This window comes from Argopecten irradians, chromosome 9, assembly GCF_041381155.1.
Source record: "Argopecten irradians isolate NY chromosome 9, Ai_NY, whole genome shotgun sequence".
NCBI classification, from domain to species: domain Eukaryota; kingdom Metazoa; phylum Mollusca; class Bivalvia; order Pectinida; family Pectinidae; genus Argopecten; species Argopecten irradians.
Genome location: NC_091142.1, coordinates 24,642,136 through 24,667,520, shown reverse-complemented (window position 1 = coordinate 24,667,520; position 25,385 = coordinate 24,642,136). Strand labels below are relative to the sequence as shown.

At 37.5% G+C, this 25,385-nt stretch overlaps 1 protein-coding gene across 2 annotated transcripts in view; it reads left to right on the top strand.

The window, feature by feature from the left end:
* Positions 1–3,012: 3,012 nt before the first annotated feature.
* Positions 3,013–25,385, top strand: part of LOC138331845 (rabphilin-3A-like) — a 61,838-nt gene continuing 39,465 nt past the window's right edge. For both annotated transcript variants that reach the window (XM_069279674.1, XM_069279673.1), the window contains exons 1-4: positions 3,013–3,112; positions 14,111–14,342; positions 19,937–20,080; positions 21,939–22,068. In XM_069279674.1, coding sequence (XP_069135775.1) covers positions 14,293–14,342; positions 19,937–20,080; positions 21,939–22,068 — 324 coding nt within the window. In that variant the 5' untranslated portion in view covers positions 3,013–3,112; positions 14,111–14,292. The remainder of the gene's footprint in view (positions 3,113–14,110; positions 14,343–19,936; positions 20,081–21,938; positions 22,069–25,385) is intronic.

Genomic DNA, 25,385 nt, shown 5'->3' with positions numbered 1-25,385 from the left:
GCATGTGTACAAGTACATGTATTAGATTCCCAAAAAGCTAAGTGGGCTACGCGGAAGCTAACCATTTGTTTGGAAAGAATTTGGAAATTAAACTATGAAATGATAGTATTGCTTAGCAATTTCTAATGGTGTAAATGAAACCACGATCCGCGGGGGATTTGCCCAATAATGGCACAAAACACGTGTTCTTTGTAGTCAAACGTAGTAAAACAAGTCACGTGCTTATACCTCATTCATGCCATTGGCCGAAATAAATATGGAATTGTAATATGGGTAACTAGTGATCACATGATTGTGTTTACTTCCAAATATAGTGATTTCTCTGACCTGGTATTTAGTAATCTTATTTTCTCTGTGTTATATGTATCTGTTCTGAAACCTAAAGCAGGTAATTATATATCAATATAAATTTATAATTCTACGAATTTAGCCGGGAGTAGCCGATCTTCGCTGATCCTAGATTAGACGGTTAGACCTATTGAATTGGTAAATTCGCATTATATCATTTATTTACAAAACGAGGAAATATCAGTTTTATAACTCATTTCAGTTCATTATTTATAGTAAACAGTGCATATGTGCAAGTCAAAATGATATGCATGCAATATTAATAACATTTTGGAGTTCAAATGTTTTCAAATAGATCACTTTTTCCGAAGAAATGGCAAGCAAACTATCACCATATTTGGAAGTAAACACACAATCACGTGGTCACTAGTTACCCATAATACAATTGTATATTCCGACCAATGGCATGAATGAAGTATAAGCACGTGACTTTTTTTTTACTACGTATGACTACAATGAACGCGTGTTTTTACTACGAAAAATAGATGCAGATCTATGTATCCCGAGTTTGGAGCTTAAAACCTCAAAAACCTAACATACGAGGAACGCTTAGAAAGACTAAATCTTCCAACTTTACAACATCGGAGAACTAGAGGGGACATTATAAATGTTTTTAAAATGAAAAAACATAATATGATCGTAGAGTAACTGAGAACTTTTTGCAAATGGACAGTACAGGCAGAACGACAGGTCACTCTGAGAAAATTTTTAAGAAACGTTGCAATTTAGAATTAAGATAGAAATATTTTCAGTAACAGAATAGTAGACATATGGAATAAATTGCCGCAACATATTATAGATGCAGATACTGTATACAACTTTGAAGTAATGTTAGATGAACACTAGAAAAACATTTGTTTTAAAATCTAATAGTCTATATTGTAGGATCATAGCCATTGATATACTGGAATTTATTTACTTATTTTATGAATGTATATATTGTTGATATGGATATAGAGGCTTCCAGCCTGCATCCATCAATTGTCTTAATAAATCCTAATAAAACTGCGTTCCGGGAGGATTTTTAGTCGAAAGGTTGACCGTAAGGAAAATTCGTTGTGCCTTTATATAAGTGTATCGAGGGATGTAAATATTTATGTATTTATATATGGACAGGGCAAGTTAACAAGTAAAGCTGGTTTCCCAATGTGTATTGTGTACCTGTTCTGTGACCGTTATGGCTTTTAAATTACGTAACTGGTATTTTTCGTGATTCGCAAGAAAACAAAACATGAAAAAATCATTGTTTTGCATTTTTTAAAAAAAAATTTCATTCATTCTTTTAATATAGTATAGTACGGTATGTACTACATGGACTTGGTACGAATGCCAATCAACAAACACACACAGAGCTTTTAAACGAATTTTCAACCCACGGTTATACCCCTATATTAGTAAATACGTTGTACAAAGCAGAGTCCTCTTGCACTCTAACTTCCTCAGCTCGGACTAACAGCTACGTACACGTTGGTTAATTACAGCTGCATGGCCGGGATGTGCAGGATCACAATTTTTAGTTTTGAAATCAAATAAACGTCGATCTCTGCTGTATGGTACCTTGCTGCATATACACAGTGCGTCATGAAAGAGTGGCCTTTGATTTCCACTTTCAAGACCAGATGTCGACATCTTTTAGTTTAGATGTCGACATCAATAACTGACAAGTCGGTGTCACACCCGAGCATAAACACGATTAATCGCCGAGTTACCGACATTCTACATAAATATCTTGGAATCATTATGTGGGCAGGTACATGTGGTAAGTCGACATATTCTTCTGTTTACGTCGACATCTTCCTATATGATGTCGACATAATACCTTAATTATGTCGACATCATTAAGTCGTACGTCGGCAACTCGATGGCAGAAATATGCCACCATACATATCTCCTAACACATCAGCTAGTCGATCTGTGGTCTGAATGTAGTGTACATATTACCTGGACACGATGTCCACCTGTAATGGACACCGTGTTCACACGTAGTGCACTCCATGTCTACCTGTGGTGTAAACCTCGTGCACTCCGTGTCCACTCGTAGTTCACACCATGTGCACAATGTGTAACCTTTAGTCTACTTCCAACTTTACCTACTTAATCAGACTCAAGGATTTATAATATATAGTAGATCTATAAATATATAAATTTAAAAATATATTATATAAAATTGGGGTATTTTTATATTAATCGTATATATTACTAACAGACCGTCAAACTCCTGTGCGTGTACCAAAGACTTATAAATCCTTGAGCCTATAACACTATAAGCTGTACATGTCCGACTCACTTAAACACGCAAGATACATTCTTCGTGTCCAATGTACATGTAGTAGCAGATTGCTAGCGGGTACATGTACATGCAAAACAATGAATACCGTGGATTCCGAGGATTTGTAATCAGAAACATCATGTACGCTGTACAGATCATCATCGATACTCCAAGGGTTCCTATCACTTACATCGTAGCATGGTTCTAGGCCTAGTTACTGAAAATTGATCAGGATTTTTCAAATAAATTAAATTCAAAATATATTAAATACTATGTTTGGGATCACAAGCAGAGTTTATCTCTGGTTTGTAAACCGCTGACAAATGCTCAAGGCCTAATCGTTTCAAGTGGCTGGCAAGCCCCTGTGGCTACTGTCACTATTCACTGCGCATGCTCACAGAGTTTGTTGATAATCAGTTCAGTTTCCGGAAAAGCAAGTGTCAAGCCGCGGAATCCAGTTGCAGTTCGACAGTGTTGGACTGTAGGTGTGTTGGGGTATGTATTTTATTTTTACATTCTCCATTTCCTCTTTAGACATCGAGACAATATGTAAGTGTATCCACTAGAGCCTAAATAAGTTTTTTAACTGGAGGCTGTGTGTGTCGCCATCAGCAACACGACTGGCAGACATCTGTGAACACGACGGATTTTTATCGATCGCAGCTGCCTTCGGTGGATCGTCATCACTGGGTTATGATATGGACTTAAAATATGGACTAAAATATCACACCATGTAAGCCAGTTTCATATGCTGTTTCTATCCAAACCGTTTTAGACTGTAAAGGCCATTATAGATTCAGCTAGGCTTACATATGGGGTTTTGGAGTGGGACACGTAGGTTGTTATGAAATCTTGTATCATATGAGATCAGCACATATCGATGTAGTATATATATATATATATAGAATAATTGATTCGCCTGTTCACACAGACACACAATCATAACATGTCACATGCAATATAAACCCGTTAGTTTGGCTTCAGAGAGTTGGAGTACAATGAATAGATGTACAGCATATAAAAATGTACAGCTGTATTCAATGGAACTTCTGCCAGAAAATTGAGTTCTGTTGATCACACAACACAGGATTGAAAATGCACAGGCAAACTAGGGTTCGAACCTTCTACCTAGAGTTCAAACCTGCTACCTAGGGTTCGAACCTTCTACCTAGGGTTCGAACCTTTTACCTAGGATTCGAACCTTCTACTTAGAGTTCAAACCTGCTACCTAGGGTTCGAACCTTCTACCCAGGATTCAAACCTTCTATCTAGGGTTCAAACCTTCTACCTAGAGTTCAAACTTGCTACCTAGGGTTGGAACTTGCTACCTAGGATTGGAACCTTCTACCTAGGGTGCGAACCTGCTACTTAGGGTTTGAACCTGCTAACTAGGGTTCGAACCTTCTACCTAGAGTTCAAACCTGCTACCTAGGGTTGGAACTTGCTACCTAGGATTGGAACCTTCTACCTAGGGTTTGAACCTGCTAACTAGGGTTTGAACCTGCTACCTAGGGTTCGAACATTTTACCTAGGGTTCAAACCTTCTACCCAGAGTTCGAACCTGCTACCTAGGGTTCGAACCTTCTACGTAGGGTTCAAACCTGCTACCTAGGGTTTGAACCTGCTACCTAGGGTTTGAACCTGCTACCTAGGGTTCGAACCTGCTACCTATAGGGTTCGAACCTGCTACCTAGGGTTCGAACCTTCTACCTAGAGTTCAAACCTGCTACCTAGGGTTGGAACCTGCTACCTGGAGTTTGAACCTGCAACCTAGGGTTTGAACCTGTTACCTAGGGTTCGAACCTGCTACATGTACCTAGGGTTCGATTATCTAGGGTAAGATTATCTACCTAGGGTTCGAACCTTCTACCTAAAGTTCGAACCTGCTACCTAGGGTTCGAACCTTCTACCTAGAGTTCAAACCTGCTACCTAGGGTTGGAACCTGCTACCTGGAGTTTGAACCTGCAACCTAGGGTTTGAACCTGCTAACTAGGATTCAAACCTTCTACCTAGGGTTCGAACCTTCTACCCAGAGTTCAAACCTGCTACCTAGGGTTCTAACCTGCTATCTAGGGTTCGAACCTGCTACCTAATGTTGGAACCTGCTACATGTACCTAGGGTTCGATTATCTAGGGTAAGATTATCTACAAAACAATATTCAAACATTACAATTTCCTTTTACATCAACAGTCATATCCTTAATATAGGAAGTGCGACAACTTCCTTAAGGGGTATCTAAGAGATAAACTTGATAGAAGATGTTGTTTATTCCACACAGTTGACATTAACGGTAAGAACGGTAAAACTTCACAACTACCTCGCTATTCTGTATTATTTTTGCATGAACATTACAGAGTTATCTGCCTTTGCAGATAAGCATGGAATGAGCTTAATGTACCTCATAATTCTCAAAGAAAAAATCATGTGAATTTGACTCACAAAATAACGAAGTCACAATCCCCACAAGGGAGCTATAACTCTGTGATATATGCAAAGACAGAATAAAGTTCTCTATAACCAAGGCACCTTTTATCTCACCTGGTCCTTGCATATAGGACACTTAGTTAATATCACCATATAAAATTGTAGGATAGTAAATGAGTGTTTAATTACCGTATTCGACTCAATAAGCGCCCCTCACCCATTTGAGGCCTCAATTGCAATTTTATCCTGCTGTCCTCAAAATATTGCCATCACGTCATTTGTCCTGATATCACTTTATTGTTTCTGTCATTAATTAAGGCACAATGAATTTCCTGTTCTGCACAGCCAATGAAAAATGCTGGCCGCCAATAAAATAATGCAATATTACATGAGCGAAGTCACTGGATATCTGGCGGATTATGTGATGAAAATGATATTCGCCCCTCCCTCTTTTTAAGTCCTCAGTTTCATTTTATTCAAATTAAATGCAGACTGAAAATATCAAAACTTTGTTGGTTTTCTTACCGATTTGATTTAGACTAGTCAAAATTAGTTTCTATTAGGTGGCCCCCTTTTTTGCTTTAATTTTTTTAAGCACTCTGGGTGCTTATTGCTTATTGGGTTGAATGCGGTAGGTGTGCCTGTGTCACAGTGCTATATATAGACTTGACTAGGTGAAAAGGGGGAGGAGAGTGAAGAAACAAAACTATTTTCCATATTGATGTAGCTTGATCTTGATTAACTACTGAAATGAACCAATGGGAATAATTCATGTACCACGTGATACCCGATAATATTTGTGCGGGGCTATAGTATCTATTGGTGATGGAATGACGTTGTATGATGACGTCTAGTGGTGGGAATCGGATAGAATTTCATTATCGATTAATCGGGATAATCGGATGGCCTCTTCCGATCGATTATCGATTATAATCGGATTTGTTTGATCTAATAATAAATGTACAACATATTAAAGATTCTTATAAATACAAAGAAGACATAAGAAAACAATGTGCTGTTTTGTTTTAAATCTAGAAATAAAAGACATGTTTAAAGGTTTTTGTTTTTATTAAAACAGATAAACCAGAGAGGAATGTAGAATGACTAGAAAGTGTATGTCCTCATGACTAGATTCAATTATCACTAAACACTTTGATCAGTATTATACAGTTAGTTTAACTTTTAACATTTCACTCTTTAGAACTCTGAACAATAATATCTGGTTTAAACATAACCAATATCTACATGCCCTCATGACTAAAGGATCATTTTTACTTCACAGTATTATGGATTATCTAACTGAATCTTTCAAACACGTTCAGGTCACACAAACTCTTGAAGTTAACTTAAAAGTCCCAATATCATAGAGAAGAATGTAGAATGACTAGAAATACAGATTCAATAATCACTAATTAAAACACTTTGATCAGTATTATACGGTACAGTAACTTCAGTAAGTTAGTAACATAATATTCACCAATAGTCTTTCATGTTTTTGTTCAGGAATATTATCGTATCAACGTGCTCTGGAGACATCCTTGCACGTTTCTTATTTACTAAACCACAAGCCAGACTGAAGACACGTTCATCATATCCAAATTCTCCTTTTTTGGAGGGCCATCTTTAATTTTTTTAAACCCGAAATATTGCCACACTCGCGAGGAACTACCGGTAGCTCCTGGGTGATTATACAGTTCGTCTTCCATTTTGTGTACAGCGTCTGCGTCACTTGTACGCTTTACAGGTATGCATGTAAGGTCAAGCGTTTACGCAACCCTAGTGACTAAAAACTAAAAACAACGTCCGGTGTTGATTCTGGAATACAGCGTAAATTTCACTAATCAATTTAGTTTTTTTGTAATCGATTGTCGCTTAGATTTGCTTCAATCGATCAATTATCTGTTATAATCGATGATCGGAAAACCACCAATGATGCCCCACGCTAACGTTGTTTCAGCGGGAAGATAACAAAGAGTGATGTTCCATCACTATTTGATATACTAGTAATGCACAAATGTTATCGGGTATAACCTGGTACGTGAGTTATTCCGAATGAGAAAAAGTTGGTATTTAATTTACAGCATTTATCACTATCAAACCAAGTTTGGAAAAAAATGATTTCCTTTTACTGGAGTAGTTTGATGAAGAACCTAGCCAGATATTTAGGAAATTAAAGGAACCATTAGTTGGATAGATGGAAATGATGAAAATCTGAATAAGCATGTACAAGTCAGTAAATTTATTGAAAGCAACAACCACTTAAATTTCAATGCTGAAACTTGCTGATCAAGTTACATAACAGGCAAGGAATAAGCTAAATTATTACTTTACCATATGTATGATGGACTACAAACAAAAATTAAAGCCAATTTAAACTTAACACTAGCTAGGCTTTAATTGATAAATCCCAACAATAAAATTAAGAAAATTAAAGATAATCTTCGATAGGGATCTTAAATAGGTACTGTATTTCACTTCAGCATGCCCTATGTAGCAAATGTCAGTTTGGAGTTAAGTGGTCCCAAGTCACTGGTCTGACTCTCATAGCTTCCTATTATTGATTGATCCTGGCAGATACAGCAATCTGACCACACAGTATAGAACATTTTGTTTGTAAAAGTTTATTTTGCAACAATCTTAACAGTATTAAGCATTGAAACAAGACAAAGACATATATCAGTCAGGGTTCAAATACTCCCTGCATCCTGATCTGTGATTACCAGACAGACACTCCCTGATCTGTGATTACCAGACAGACACTCCCTGATCTGTGATTACCAGACAGACACTCCCTGATCTGTGATTACCAGACAGACACTCCCTGATCTGTGATTACCAGACAGACACTCCCTGATCTGTGATTACCAGACAGACACTTCCTGCTCTGTGATTACCAGACAGACACTCCCTGATCTGTGATTACCAGACAGACACTCCCTGATCTGTGATTACCAGACAGACACTCCCTGATCTGTGATTACCAGACAGACACTTCCTGCTCTCTGATTACCAGACAGACACTCCCTGATCTGTGATTACCAGACAGACACTCCCTGATCTGTGATTACCAGACAGACACTCCCTGATCTGTGATTACCAGACAGACACTTCCTGCTCTGTGATTACCAGACAGACACTTGATCCCTGCTCTGTGATTACCAGACAGACACTCCCTGATCTGTGATTACCAGACAGACACTCCCTGATCTGTGATTACCTAACAGATATTCCCTGATCTATAATTACCAGACAGACACTTGATCCCTGCTCTGTGATTACCAGACAGACACTCCCTGATCTGTGATTACCAGACAGACCTCCTTGATCTGTGCTTACCAAACAGACACTCCCTGATCTGTTATTACCAGACGGACCTCCCTGATCTTTGATTACCAAATAGTCATTCCCTGATCTGTGATTACCAGACAGACACTCCCTGATCTGCCACAATTACCTGGCACTCCCTGATCTGTGATCATCTGAATCTTACCACCCACCCTCATCCCGCTTTGTGATTGCCTGACATGCTGTATTTGATCTGCAATTACCTGATGGACACTATCTGATCTGTGATTGCCTACTGTGATCACCTGACTGAAGTACCCTGCAATGTAATTTGCGCACCCCCAACTTCATATTTTATTTTTGCACAGAAAAATTGCGCAAATTACACAAGTTTTTACGGTACATTCTATGGTACATTCTGTTGTTCCTGCCTGAACTCCCTGATCACCTGACTGAAGTACATTCTATGGTACATTCTGTTGTTCCTGCCTGAACTCCCTGATCTTTGAGTCCATAATTATGGAACATGGGCACACGTAAAGTGTCTGGTACATCAATCACAAAGAGACACTATAGATTTTGTTTCCAAGTTTCGGTTGTGTGTTATTAGCCTCCATTGTGCTGTGTGAGTTGTGTGTGGCTGGATCAATAATGGGATATTCTTAGAGAAAAGCCAGAAAGCCGGCTTCTAGCTATCTTCTGAACAGCATTCAGAGTTCCTTGGTATCTTACTCCCAAAGTCCTGGACCTCATGATTTAGTTTATACCTCCCCATGGTAAAGCTTAATTGTGATCTTAAACGCAATTGCATTAGTTCTATTTAATTTCGTTCTCATAAAAACAAAATTATCACTTTAATTAGTCTATTGATTGTTTTAATTTCAAAATTAGATTATCGCTTCACAGCCAAATTGAAATTTTAGTTGGATTTCTTAACACTTAGCCTGGTATTAAACTCTCTGCATTAATTACCTAGGTCTTCAATTGATGAAATGAGAAATTAAAACCCTCTAGATGAAGTGGATAAATGTTCTCTAACTCATTAACGAGGGATTCTTGTCATTTGCAGAGAATTGATTATTTTTGCTGAGCTGATTTTGATTCGGAATGAAGGTTCAGTTAATGTCTTTCATTGCAGTGTTTTTGCAATGTTTCTTAGAGGATCGAGATGTGAAGAAATCAATGGCTGTCTTTAATTTCAAATGGAAATTATTCAAGGAATCCTAGCCATAATCTTAAGTACAAGAGTTGTTTTGATGTCCAGTCTTTCAGATATGATCATTTCTCATCTCGAGATTTAATCTGTTAATTCTCCTAAAAGTGTGGGTTTTTTTTTAACAAGGACCATGATTATCATCAATATGATAATATTGTTACTTTTTCATTAATTAGTGTTATTCTATGATATATGTGTGTAAATGGAGGATTTACTTATAGCTTATTAATTATTCAAAACATGTTTGTTAACACATTTAAATCTATAATGCTTATTACATGATGTAGAAATCATTTTATAATCAATAATACTATTTGTTTTGAAAATATTGTTTTGCAATGAAAATTAAAATAAAGAATTTCATTAAATAAAATCTATCAATCAAAAAACAAAAATAATTTCACCTTTATATACAATTGATATCCCTTTCTAAGTAAGTTTATATCATATTGTCTGAAATCAGACTAATCCATTTGGTCTTTATCTAATTACTTTAAAGTTGATTACATTTAGACTGTATAGGTGTAGATAAATCTGATTGCCTTGCGAATGTAGGTAAAGCTGATTATCTTGAGACTGTAGTGTAGGTAAAGCTGATAACCTTGAGACTGTAGTGTAGGTAAAGCTGATTACCTTGAGACTGTAGTGTAGGTAAAGCTGATTACCTTGAGACTGCAGGTATATGTAAAGCTAATTACCCTGAGACTGTAGTGTAGGTAAAGCTGATTACCCTGAGACTGTAGGTGTAGGTAAAGCTGATTACCTTGAGACTGCAGGTATATGTAAAGCTAATTACCCTGAGACTGTAGTGTAGGTAAAGCTGATTACCCTGAGACTGTAGTGTAGGTAAAGCTGATTACCTTGAGACTGTAGTGTAGGTAAAGCTGATTACCTTGAGACTGTAGTGTAGGTAAAGCTGATTACCTTGAGACTGTAGGTGTAGGTAAAGCTGATTACCTTGAGACTGTAGTGTAGGTAAAGCTGATTACCTTGAGGACTGTAGTGTAGGTAAAGCTGATTACCTTGAGACTGCAGGTATATGTAAAGCTAATTACCCTGAGACTGTAGTGTAGGTAAAGCTGATTACCCTGAGACTGTAGTGTAGGTAAAGCTGATTACCTTGAGACTGCAGTATATGTAAAGCTAATTACCCTGAGACTGTAGTGTAGGTAAAGCTGATTACCCTAGACTGTAGTGTAGGTAAAGCTGATTACCTTGAGACTGTAGTGTAGATAAAGCTGATTCCCTTGAGACTGTAGGTGTAGGTAAAGCTGATAACCTTGAGACTGTAGGTGTAGGTAAAGCTGATTACCCTGAGACTGTAGTGTAGGTAAAGCTGATTACCTTGAGACTGTAGTGTAGGTAAAGCTGATTACCTTGAGACTGTAGTGTAGGTAAAGCGATACCTTGAGACTGTAGTGTAGGTAAAGCTGATTACCTTGAGACTGTAGTGTAGGTAAAGCTGATTACCTTGAGACTGTAGTGTAGGTAAAGCTGATTACCTTGAGACTGTAGTGTAGGTAAAGCTGATTACCTTGAGACTGTAGTGTAATAAAGCTGATTACCTTGAGACTGTAGTGTAGGTAAAGCTGATTACCTTGAGACTGTAGTGTAGGTAAAGCTGATTACCTTGAGACTGTAGTGTAGGTAAAGCTGATTACCTTGAGACTGTAGTGTAGGTAAAGCTGATTACCTTGAGACTGTAGTGTAGGTAAAGCTGATTACCCTGAGACTGTAGTGTAGGTAAAGCTGATTACCTTGAGACTGTAGTGTAGGTAAAGCTGATTACCTTGAGACTGTAGTGTAGGTAAAGCTGATTACCTTGAGACTGTAGTGTAGAGGTAAAGCTGATTACCCTGAGACTGTAGTGTAGGTAAAGCTGATTACCTTGAGACTGTAGTGTAGGTAAAGCTGATTACCTTGAGACTGTAGTGTAGGTAAAGCTGATTACCTTGAGACTGTAGGTGTAGGTAAAGCTGATTACCTTGAGACTGTAGGTGTAGGTAATGCTGATTACCTTGAGACTGTAGGTGTAGGTAAAGCTGATTACCTTGAGACTGTAGGTGTAGGTAAAGCTGATTACCTTGAGACTGTAGTGTAGGTAAAGCTGATTACCTTGAGACTGTAGTGTAGGTAAAGCTGATTACCTTGAGACTGTAGGTGTAGGTAAAGCTGATTACCTTGAGACTGTAGTGTAGTAAAGCTGATTACCTTGAGACTGTAGTGTAGGTAAAGCTGATTACCTTGAGACTGTAGTGTAGGTAAAGCTGATTACCTTGAGACTGTAGTGTAGGTAAAGCTGATTACCCTGAGACTGTAATGTAGAGACTGTAGGTGTAGGTAAAGCTGATTACCTTGAGACTGTAGTGTAGGTAAAGCTGATTACCTTGAGACTGTAGTGTAGGTAAAGCTGATTACCTTGAGACTGTAGGTGTAGGTAAAGCTGATTACCTTGAGACTGTAGTGTAGGTAAAGCTGATTACCTTGAGACTGTAGGTGTAGGTAAAGCTGATTACCTTGAGACTGTAGGTGTAGGTAAAGCTGATTACCTTGAGACTGTAGTGTAGGTAAAGCTGATTACTTGAACTGTAGTAGTGATTACCTTGAGACTGTAGGTGTAGGTAAAGCTGATTACCTTGAGACTGTAGTGTAGGTAAAGCTAATTACCTTGAGACTGTAGTGTAGGTAAAAATGATTACCTGAGACTGTAGTGTAGGTAAAGCTGATTACCTTGAGACTGTAGGTGTAAGGTAAAGCTGATTACCTTGAGACTGTAGTGTAGGTGCAAAGCTGTAGTGTTACCTGATTACCTTGAGACTGTAGTGTAGGTAAAGCTGATTACCTTGAGACTGTAGTGTAGGTAAAGCTGATTACTTGAGACTGTAGTGTAGGTAAAGCTGATTACCTTGAGACTGTAGTGTAGGTAAAGCTGATTACCTTGAGACTGTAGTGTAGGTAAAGCTGATTACCTTGAGACTGTAGTGTAGGTAAAGCTAATTACCTTGAGACTGTAGTGTAGTAGGTAACCTTGAGACTGATATACCTAAAGATTACCCTGAGACTGTAGTGTAGGTAAAGCTGATTACCTTGAGACTGTAGTGTAGGTAAAGCTGATTACCTTGAGACTGTAGTGTAGGTAAAGGATTACCTTGAGACTGTAGTGTAGGTAAAAGCTGATTACCTTGAGACTGTAAGGTAAAGCTGATACCATTTGAGACTTGCATGGTAGAGTGTAAAGCTGAATTACCCTTGAGACTGTAGTGTAGGTAAAGCTGATACCTTGAGACTGTAGGTAAAAGCTGATTACCTTGAGACTGTATATGTAGAATAAAAGCTGATTATCCCTGATACTGTATTAGGTAAAGTTGATATACCTTGAGACTGTAGGTAAAGGTAAAGCTGATTACCTTGAGACTGTAGGTATATGGAAAGCTAATTTATTACCCTTGTAATATAGTGAAAGCTGTAGTGTAAGGTAAAGCTGATTACCTTTGAGACTGTAGGTGTAGGTAAAGCTGATTACCTTGAGACTGTAAGTGTAGGTAAAGCTGATTACCTTGAGACTGTAGTGTAGGTAAAGCTGATTACCTTGAGACTGTAGTGTAGGTAAAGCTGATTACCTTGAGACTGTAGTGTAGGTAAAGCTGATTACCTTGAGACTGTAGTGTAGGTAAAGCTGATTACCTTGAGACTGTAGTGTAGGTAAAGCTGATTACCTTGAGACTGTAGTGTAGGTAAAGCTGATTACCTTGAGACTGTAGGTGTAGGTAAAGCTGATTACCTTGAGACTGTAGTGTAGGTAAAGCTGATTACCTTGAGACTGTAGTGTAGGTAAAGCTGATTACCTTGAGACTGTAGTGTAGGTAAAGCTGATTACCTTGAGACTGTAGTGTAGGTAAAGCTGATTACCCTGAGACTGAGACTGTAGTGTAGGTAAAGCTGATTACCTTGAGACTGTATAGTGTAGGTAAAGCTGATTACCCTGAGACTTGTAGTGTAGGGAAAAGCTGATTACCCTGTAGACTGTATAGGTAAAGATGATTACCTTGAGACTGTAATGTAGGTAAAGCTGATTACCTTGAGACTGTAATGTAGATAAAACTGATTACCCTGAGACTGTAGTGTAGGTAAAGCTGATTATATTGAGACTGTATGTGTAATTAAAACTGATTACCTTGAGACTGTATTATAGGGAAAGCTGATTACCCTGAGAATGTACTGTAGGTAAAGCACATTACCTTGAGACTGCAGGTATATGTAAAGCTGATTACCTTTGGACTGTAGTGTAGATAAAGCCGATTAAGTTGAGACTGTATGAGTTTATGAAGCTATTGGTGTAGATAAATCTGAAATTATCGCATGATGTTGGTATATTTTATTACGTTAACCTGTTAATTAGTGTAGGTAATGATAATTACTTTCAGAGACTAAGGTATAAAAGGGCAAGTTAGTCTATCTTTACTGAATGTCATGAGACGGTACACGTGTTGTAGCTAATCATTTACTGCTTTGAGGCTGTGTAAAACTACTGGTATTGATTGCGCTTCGTCTCTTTCTCATTCACAGGAAATGCAATGAAGCACTGCTTTATAAAGAAGCTGGCAGACAGAGACTAACAAGAGGAACAGAGGCTCTGTGAGCACGCTCAGTCAGTGCGTTGTGTGCGACGGGCTTGTGTTGGACTAATCTGCCCCCATGAGGATTTAGGAGGTAGTTGTGGATCTCAAACCTAAAGTAGGGACAGGAATATGGATCGCTGGACCTGTCCAAATGACCGCCAGCTGGCCCTGCGAGCCAAGTAAGTATATAGTGGATTCTGTTTTCATATCTGTACGTATGTAATAACTGCAAAGTACCGGTAGATAGACATGCCATAATCATTTCTCCTATTATAATATGATTTGCACAACCTTTTTAGAATTCAATGATGTATACATGTTTTAAATGATTTGTTTCTCACATAATCCTCCTGATATCCAGTGACTTTACCCATGTAATATATATGCGTAGATGTCACTTAAGTGTCATTTAACTGCAGAGATTTTCATTGGCTAGAAATTCATAGCAATGTAATGACTTGACTTGTCAGGATTCAAAGACGTCATGACAAAATGGCACGATCTGTAAGATACTTGAAGCACATTCTGAAATTTTGATTCTTTTAAATATAAGTTAGTTATTTAATAAAAAGTATTTCAAATTTGAGTTCCTTTCATATGGTATATTCTGAAACTCATCTCAAAGTTTTGATCTTTGCTTGAGAAGGCTCTCAAAAGAAAACTTCTGAAGAATTAAGATCTTGTATGAAATAAACCATCATTTAAGACCCTAGATGATATATATGTATTACAAAAAGGAGAAGATCATCATCCTATTCTCACTGAAAATTTTTTATTTTGTTTGTTGAAAACATTTGCATAACAAAATGGCATGATCATTTAATTTATGTTGTTTTGTGAAATAAGATGATTTAGCACTAAAAGTTTCCATGCATCAGGTTTTTGTCCTCTTGCTCATTCTGTCATTATCATTGATAAAACAATACCAGATATGCTGAATTCAGAGCAGTAGATTAATTATTTATTCCATTTGAAGCAAAGATCAAATTGTCCTCCAACACAAATTGATTGAAGGGAGGAATAAGGGGGAGGAGAGGTATGGTGTGCCATTTGATCAGCTGATTAGAGAAAGAGGCCCAAAGGAGGGAAGGGATTGGGCATTACATGGACATGGACACTTAATTATTGGTTATTGAAAATTACAAGATATGGCTCTGACCATTGTGTTATCTTCTGACAATCTTCAATGGCCTTTTATTGTCAAAAAGTTGCCGGAAGTAATTTTTTATGCAGGTATCAATCTTTGTATTGGAGTTGATGTGTTTCTTTTTGTTATTACATAATGCGCAACATTTATCATCCAGTTGGTGTCCTATAACTACTGGAGTAATGTGATTTGTTCATGCTGCCAGGATGTCATGTTGAAATATAATATAATACTGCTGGCACGTTACTCACAAAAACACTGTTATTGATGGAAATGGAAAGAGCAAACAAAGCCGAGAGTCCACCGAGACCTAAAATCAATTGAATTTAGTCTGAGTCGATTGTTTTAACATTCGTCTATATATGGCAACAATGTCTGATAATATACTCTTTATATACTGAATATAGTGCTCGGAGTGATCTGTACAGTTTTGGAAGGATTAAGTATATTTGTTACATATGCCTATATTTCATCAATACAGAATCATATTTTTAATGCTAAGTTAATGTAGTATATATCATTTAATGTTTTATAAAATTATTTGATTTTAAAAACAAACAATGTTAATATAATACATGTTAATTCAACAGTATAAAGGTAAGAAAGCACATGATTCTATGTTAAATTTAACACTGCCTCTGCCAGGGATCAAACTCAGGACCTCTGGGTTACAAGTCTGGTGCTCAACCAGTCGAGCTAAAGAGAAATTCTCTCTATTGTATGTGGCTAGTATATATTGACCAGGGTTATGAATAAGGCCACAATGTTATCAAATGAATTACTAAAACACAGGCACCTGGTGCTTTTAAGCAGTAATTACAACAGAAAGTACAAATTCAGGCTTTATTCTTTCACTGCTTGTTGTCCTCTTCACTGTACATAATAAATGAGTTAGTTAATATAGCCTTGTTTAAGTATTAAGTGAATGCTATATTTGGTTTGATGGTTAAAGTCAACCTAACAACAGCTAGCAGGCTGGTGATTGGTTAATGTCAACCTAACAACAGCCAGCTGGCTGGTGATTGGTTAATGTCAACCTAACAAACAGCCAGCTGGCTGGTGATTGGTTAATGTCAACCTAACAACAGCCAGCTGGCTGGTGATTGGTTAATGTCAACCTAACAACAGCTAGCTGGCTGGTGATTGGTTAATGTCAACCTAACAACAGTTAGCTGGCTGGTGATTGGTTAATGTCAACCTAACAACAGCTAGCTGGCTGGTGATTGGTTAATGTCAACCTAACAACAGTTAGCTGGCTGGTGATTGGTTAATGTCAACCTAACAACAGCTAGCTGGCTGGTGATTGGTTAATGTCAACCTAACAACAGTTAGCTGGCTGGTGATTGGTTAATGTCAACCTAACAACAGTTAGCTGGCTGGTGATTGGTTAATGTCAACCTAACAACAGTTAGCTGGCTGGTGATTGGTTAATGTCAACCTAACAACAGTTAGCTGGCTGGTGATTGGTTAAAGTCAACCTAACAACAGCTTAGCTATCTGGCTGGTGATTGGTTAAAGTCAACCTAACAACAGCTTGCTGGCTGGTGATTGGTTAATGTCAACCTAACAACAGTTAGCTGGCTGGCTGGTGATTGGTTAAAAGTCAACCTAACAACAGCTATTGGCTGGTGATTGGTTAATGTCAACCTACAACAGTAGCTAGTTGATTGGTTAATGTCAACCTAACAAACAGCTATCTGGCTGGTGATTGGTTAAATGTCAACTAACAACAGCTATCTGGCTGGTGATTGGTTAATGTCAATGCCTAACAACAGCTATCTGGCTGGTGATTGGTTAATGTCAACCAAACAAAGCTATCTGGCTGGTTGATTGGTTAATGTCAACCTAACAACAGCTATCTGGCTGGTAATTGGTTAATGTCAACCTAACAACAGCTTAGCTGGCTGGTGATTGGTTAATGTCAACCTAACAACAGCCAGCTGGCTGGTGATTGGTTAATGTCAACCTAACAACAGCCAGCTGGCTGGTGATTGGTTAATGTCAACCTAACAACAGCCAGCTGGCTGGTGATTGGTTAATGTCAACCTAACAACAGCCAGCTGGCTGGTGATTGGTTAATGTCAACTTAACAAAAGCTAGCTGGCTGGTGATTGGTTGATGTCAACCTAACAAAAGCTAGCTGGCTGGTGATTGGTTAATGTCAACCTAACAAAAGCTAGCTGGCTGTTAATGTCAACTTAAACAAAAGCTAGCTGGCTGGTGTGATTGGTTAATGTCAACTTAACAACAGCTAGCTGGCTGGTGATTGGTTAATGTCAACCTAACAAAAGCCAGCTGGCTAGTGATTGGTTAATGTCAACCTAACAACAGCTAGCTGGCTGGTGATTGGTTAATGTCAACCTAACAACAGCTAGCTGGCTGGTGATTGGTTAATGTCAACCTAACAACAGCTAGCTGGCTGGTGATTGGTTAATGTCAACTTAACAACAGCTAGCTGGCTGGTGATTGGTTAATGTCAACCTAACAAAAGCTAGCTGGCTGGTGATTGGTTAATGTCAACTTAACAAAAGCTAGCTGGTGCTTGGTTAATGTCAACCTAACAAAAGCTAGCTGGCTGGTGATTGGTTAATGTCAACCTAACAACAGCTAGCTGGCTGGTGATTGGTTAATGTCAACCTAACAAAAGCTAGCTGGCTGGTGATTGGTTAATGTCAACCTAACAACAGCTAGCTGGCTGGCTCATTTAAGGATTTGTCAGGTTAAGAGGGGTAGAGGAAAACCGAAGTATCCCGAAAAAAACACCAACCTACACTTAGCACCTGGCTACTGCTCTACATGGGATTCAAACTCATGACGTAGTAGTGATGGGCTTGTGGTAATACGTTGGGCCATCACCACTGACAGGCACCTTGATGCTATATGTCATGCCTTAGGTTATTAATTAGGTACACACTACAGTTTGTTGTTGTGTTTGGTAGCACATCGGTCATTGGTGGTCATTTATACTTACTAGTACCCATTATTTATAAAAAATCTATTTCATTGACCTCCTGGCTTTGTTGGGTATTGATGAATTGATTTGACAGAGTAGAACAGTAACTATATTGTACTGTGGACTCCCGACGTCTAACACAGAACTAAAAAGCTGTACATTTGTACTTCAGTGCAATATAGCTGAAAGGAGTGATGCCATCTCCATCCAAATTCAGTATATGAGTTTAAAAGTAAATTATCCTGCCAATGTTTTGTTTTGATCTATACAGCCGATCTTACAGAAAGCGTTTGTACCCTGAGGTGTGACTTTATACCCTGAGACAGGACCAGTGAGTGCCTTGTACACATATATCAAAGTTAACATACAAACATCGCACATATACAGAAAATAACTTGACTCCTAAAATTATCAACTATATATATAGCTAGTGTTGTTTTCAAATGTTTATAAATCCTGTTGGAGATTCATTTAAAATATAAGTTTAGTGACTAGATACAGTAGAACCTTGTTAGTCTGGACACTTTGGTTTGTGTGTACTTGTATGTACAGTAGAACCTTGTTAGTGTGAACATTTTGTGTTTGGTTTGGGTGTACAGTAGATCCTTGTTAGTCTGGACTCTTTGGTTTATGTGTATAGTAGAACCTTGTTATTAGTGTGGACACTTTGGTTTGTGTGTACAGTAGATCCTTGTTAGTCTGGACTCTTTGGTTTATGTGTACAGGTAGAATTATTGTTAGTGTGGACACTTGTTTGTGTGTCTGGACACTTTGGTTTAGTGTACAAGTAGACATGTAGAACCATGTAGTGTGGACACTTTGGTTTGTGTGTTTGTTTGTTAGTGGACACTTTAGGTTTGTGTGTACCTTGTTTAGTAGTTTGTGTGTACAGTAGATCCTTGTTAGTCTGTTTGTTAGTTTGTGTACAGTACAGTACCTTGTTAGTGTTGGTTTGTGTGTACACAGTAGATCCTTTGTTAGTGTGGACACATTGGTTTATGTGTACAGTAGAACCTTATAGTGTGGACACTTTGGTTTACTTTGGACTTTGTGTGTGTACAGTAGAACCTTGTTTAGTGTGGACACTTTTGTGTTAGTGTGGTAGATCCTTGTTATAGTAGAACCATTTGGTAGATTGTGTGGTATAGAAAACCTGTTTAGTGTGGACACTAGTTTGTCTGGTTTATGTGTACACAAGTAGAACACCTTGGACACTTTGTGTTTTGTTAGTGTACAGTAGACAGAAAAAAAAGAACCTTGTTAGTCTGGAAGAAGTAAAAAGAGACGACACTTTTGGTTTGTGTGTACAGAAGAGAACCTTGTTAGTAGAGTCTGGACACTTGGTTTATGTTTAACAGTAGAACCAAAAAAAAAAAAAAAAAAATGTACACTATGTGTACAGTAGATCCTTGTTAGTGTTAAAGGACACTTTGGTTTGTGAAGTGTACATTAGAAACCTTAAAAAACAAAGTTAGTGAAAAAAGCACACCAATTTGGTTTGTGTGTACAGTAGAACCTGTTAGGTGGACACTTTGATGGTGAGAACCCTTTGTTAGTTCTGACCTTTGGTTTTGTGTGTACAGTAGAAAAAACATGAGCAGTAGATCCTAGTTCATTATGGTGATGAAGCTTGACCCTTCATTATTTCATTATAAAATTTTTACCTTTTTCAGACTGGGGACTGGTTGGTCGGTCCACACCAATCGACTGGGGATGTTCCACAAGGGAGACAATCTGAGTATTGATGAACAGGAGCACATTATGAATGTAATCTGTAAGGCGGATTTCCTCGAGCGAAATGAACAGGAACGTATAGGGTAGGTAGCTTATTGTTATGTTTCCTACATCAAGAGACATGAATGAAATTTTCTATGTACCGTATTAGACCTTATAAGTGCCCATTCAAAAAAGAATTGGTTCTTACTAGGATCAAATCTTGGCTTTTTCAAGTTAACATTTTACAAAAATATTGCATAGATAAAGTCATTTATCAACATGCAGAAGAAATCAAATAGAGAACCTTACCTCGGTATACAGTTTTCATTTGTCATTAATTAATTTGACTTAAATGAAATATATAATTAAGTCCGTCAAAAAGGGTAAGGATGCTAATATTGGGAAGGGAGGGGAGAAGCGCTTGTTGGGTCGAAATTATGGTAAATATATATGGGTCCTTGCTGTGTTAGGACAAAGAGAGAAATATACAATTTAATACAATATTTGATTCAGGGTTATAGGAAAAGAACAGCTGCTTTGATTTTAAGGCAATCCACACATACCATCTGAGTACCAATTATGTCATATAGAATACTTTACCTACATCTTGTGTTTGTGAAATAATTAGATAATTTAAAATAAACAATTACAACCCAATATCAATATATACCTAATTTTGTAATTTGCTGTAACTCAATATATATATGATAAATGATTAGCAGGAATTGTGAATATTATTCTCCCTAATAAATGATGCTTTGATCATGATTTATGATGGAGCTATCAGAAGTTGAGTGATATTACACCAGTATATATATATAATGTATCTACCTCACTCAGGGGATATGTTGTGTATCAGTTACATCCACTCAGACCTACAATTATAGAGAACTCACTCACTACACTGCTGAGGATCAATAATATTTAATATCCTGTTCAAATAGAAATTCTACAGGAAGCATTTCTTTCTTCCCCTGTAATTATTTGTTTCTGTGATTTTGTCCTGTGGATAATGTAAGTGGAAGATATAGATTGGCTATATGTGCAATAGTGTTACTTGTATGGTGTGACAAACATTTAAATCAATATAATAGATTTCTATGCATACAATTCACAGTTGTAAAGTTAACTTAGTGTTGTCATATTACCTGACCTCTGTGATGTGTGACCTTGGCCTTAGTCATGTATACATATTGAATTTGTTCTGTTTATTGTGTGACCTTGACATGTTAATGTTGACCTTTATGTGTATTGTAGTTGACCTTGACCTATATGATGAATGATCTTTACATGTATGCATACATGTATGCCACAATTAACTCTTTCTGTACCACTGTCAACTATATCAACTATAGTTGACAGGATTTTACCCTCCCTCTTCCCTGTTGTTGACAATCAATATTGATGTTCATTCTTCACAATAAATTTCTTATTCAAGTTTTCAATGCAGCGATATATAAAAGGAATTTTGATTTCAAAAGAAACCTTCTTGTTGCTAAATAAATAATTATTTTGAACATGCATATAATTTTATGGCAGAGGCACAAGATAAATCAAACAGTTATTATCATTATAACCAAAATGGCGGTTCATTGGATCTTCCCTCCAGATTGCAATATATCAAAATAAAATCTTTAAATAAGACGTAAGATTATTTCTAAGTAATTTACTAACACTAGCAAGTGTAAATTAAAGGAATTCATGCACAAAAACTGCCATAAACTAGACATTTTGTCTGGCACCTTCCCAAAACTTTCCGAGGATTTAGACTAATAACTACTTCTGGTACAGAATATGGAAAGAATACAAAGTACGGAAAGAGTTAAGCTGTGTGCTTGGTGACTTAAGGGTCAGTATTTCATCATGGTATGGACCTTTTTGTTAGGGGGTCTGTCCTATAAACCAAATATAGACATATGACCTTGACCTGTGTATATCAATGTGACCTCTTTGTTAAAGGCGATTGGTTGAGAAGTTAGACAACATGAAGAAGAATGCCATAGGTAACGGCACTACCCAGTGTATATTGTGTGGGGATGAATTTGGTCTTCTTGGTGCCTCTCCAACCTTCTGTGATGATTGTAAAAATGTAAGTTTAATTTTTTAAAAATAAATGATAAAAAATGAATCTGAGTTTAATTTCAAAACATTGTAACAAGGATTTGTAAGTGAGAAGGATTCGTGTCTGATCTCTTTACACTTCTAAACACCACGCGAGACGCTTATGAACCGGGAATAAAAACCGTTTTTTCTCAACAAATACTTGTCTTATCGAGTCAAACGAAACACCAATGTAAAGTAAATTAAATTTCACAACGTTTATAACTTGCTTTAAAGACGGAAGATTTAGAAGAAATGTCTGAAACTATCGTTAAAAAAATACGACCGCTCATGAAATTGGCAGCCCGCTTCAGAAAGTAAGACGGTAACCCTCGCACCCCGCCATGCTACATCAAAGGCTGCGGCGGCGGATATCAAAGGAAATCAGTCGTGACCAACATCACGGTCAGTGCACAAACACAAAAGCGCCTGCGCTGTCTTTGCCCAAAAACTCAGTGTGACTTATCCTTCTCATATAAGTTTAATTCCAAAACATTGTAAGAAATTTGGGCTAATTTGAATTAAAAGAAGAAAAAAAATTAAAAAAAAAAGCAACCTGAAACATTGAAACAAATTTAACTAAGTTTGATTTAAAAAAATGAAATAATAATTGTCCCAGTTAAAGATTACAGTTCAAGTGAGTTGTTACACTACATGTATTTTTTTGTACATTTCAAAATTGCATTTCATTTGTTAACTCTTAATTGACCGATCGCCAGGTGTTATATAGCCACGCCTCGTGCACACAAACACACGTGTTTCTATTCAATGTCGGAGCAAACATCGTAGCACACACAATACAAAACACAAAGTCACGTGCAGTTTGATTGACAGCTGGCGATCTGTCAATTTGTGAGTATGATGAATGCAGATAGATGTAGATATAATGTATAAATACTTTCCTGTAATTTCTTTAGAAATAAAAAAAAAATTATTACATTCAGTATTTGCCAGGTCATTTTAGAAACATTCTTTATTTTGATTTAATCAGATATATTGTATATATATATGCTAGCTAGAAATCAATTTTAATAACAAAATGAGTGCTATAAGACATAGAGGTTCCCCAACACGTGACTGTTGTTTATCATGTTTATCAAACTCGAGTTAGTTAATTTTCAAATTTTTAAAAGACACGAGCTTTAGCGTTGGGGAACTTATATTTATACTGTAGTGACCATTTTCTCTTCTTCATTCAGGGAAACTTACCACCATACAATGTGTAATGATATCTTTCCGCCTTAAAATATATTACCTTAATAATGAACTAATATTCTATTTTTTAATACTTTGAATAAGCGTCTACCTGTTAGGCAAGCCAATCGGAATCAAGAGATCTTGGTATTGACCAATCAGAGATGTCGTAGATGTTTACACACTGGAGTGTGTAAACAAAAACGATAACCAACTGCTATGGAATTTATCACATGGATTTTCCATTGTGAAACATGCATAGTTATGGGATAAACTGTTTTCTGCAACAGTGTTTAACAGGCTAGGGATAAATAGCCCATGTATAATATAATGCAATTAAACAAAGTTAACTTGTGGACAAGGACAACTTTTGATCAATAGCCAATCAAACAGGGCTGCTTTACGTGTTAAATAAGGACCTTCCTAGCTTATGCTAGTATTTGCTTGTAGCATCCTTTTTTAATCAACATTATGATTAGCAATATATGAAAACAATCAATAGAGTTATGGTTCAGATGTCTTATATGACATCCATTTAACTGAATCAATAAAACACAGCATTTTGAAATAATTGCATTAATTTTATTAGTTCAATTTATTCCACATGACATACAGCATCAGGATTATAATACTAATGATGATCTTTTCAATTTTCTGAGTTAATAGGGAACAGTGAGAATGTCTGACTTGCTCTGTTACAGGCTGTTTGTACTCTGACTCCCTCTGTTACAGACTGTTTGTACTCTGACTCCCTCTGTTACAGACTGTTTGTACTCTGACTCCCTCTGTTACAGACTGTTTGTACTCTGACTCCCTCTGTTACAGACTGTTTGTACTCTGACTCCCTCTGTTACAGACTGTTTGTACTCTGACTCCCTCTGTTACAGACTGTTTGTACTCTGACTCCCTCTGTTACAGACTGTTTGTACTCTGACTTACTCTGTTACAGACTGTTTGTACTCTTGACTCCCTCTGTTACAGACTGTTTGTACTCTGACTCCCTCTGTTACAGACTGTTTGTACTCTGACTCCCTCTGTTACAGACTGTTTGTACTCTGACTGTTGTACCTCTGTTACAGACTGTTTGTACTCTGACTCCCTCTGTTACAGACTGTTTGTACTCTGACTCCCTCTGTTACAGACTGTTTGTACTCTGACTCCCTCTGTTACAGACTGTTTGTACTCTGACTCCCTCTGTTACAGACTGTTTGTACTCTGACTCCCTCTGTTACAGACTGTTTGTACTCTGACTTACTCTGTTACAGACTGTTTGTACTCTGACTTACTCTGTTACAGACTGTTTGTACTCTGACTCCCTCTGTTACAGACTGTTTGTACTCTGACTCCCTCTGTTACAGACTGTTTGTACTCTGACTTACTCTGTTACAGACTGTTTGTACTCTGACTCCCTCTGTTACAGACTGTTTGTACTCTGACTCCCTCTGTTACAGACTGTTTGTACTCTGACTTACACTGTTACAGACTGTTTTGTACTCTGACTCCCTCTGTTACAGACTGTTTGTACTCTGACTCACTGTTACAGACTGTTTGTACTCTGACTCCCTCTTTGTTCTCTAGAATCCCTCTGTTACAGACTGTTTGTACTCTGACTCCCTCTGTTACAGATGACTCCCTCTGTTACAGACTGTTTGTACTCTGACTCCCTCTGTTACAGACTGTTTGTACTCTGACTCCCTCTGTTACAGACTGTTTGTACTCTGACTCCCTCTGTTACAGACTGTTTGTACTCTGACTCCCTCTGTTACAGACTGTTTGTACTCTGACTCCCTCTGTTACAGACTGTTTGTACTCTGACTTACTCTGTTACAGACTGTTTGTACTCTGACTCCCTCTGTTACAGACTGTTTGTACTCTGACTCCCTCTGTTACAGACTGTTTGTACTCTGACTCCCTCTGTTACAGACTGTTTGTACTCTGACTTACACTGTTACATGTTACTGTTTGTACTCTGACTCCCTCTGTTACAGACTGTTTGTACTCTGACTTACTCTGTTACAGACTGTTTGTACTCTGACTTACTCTGTTACAGACTGTTTGTACTCTGACTTACTCTGTTACAGACTGTTTGTACTCTGACTCCCTCTGTTACAG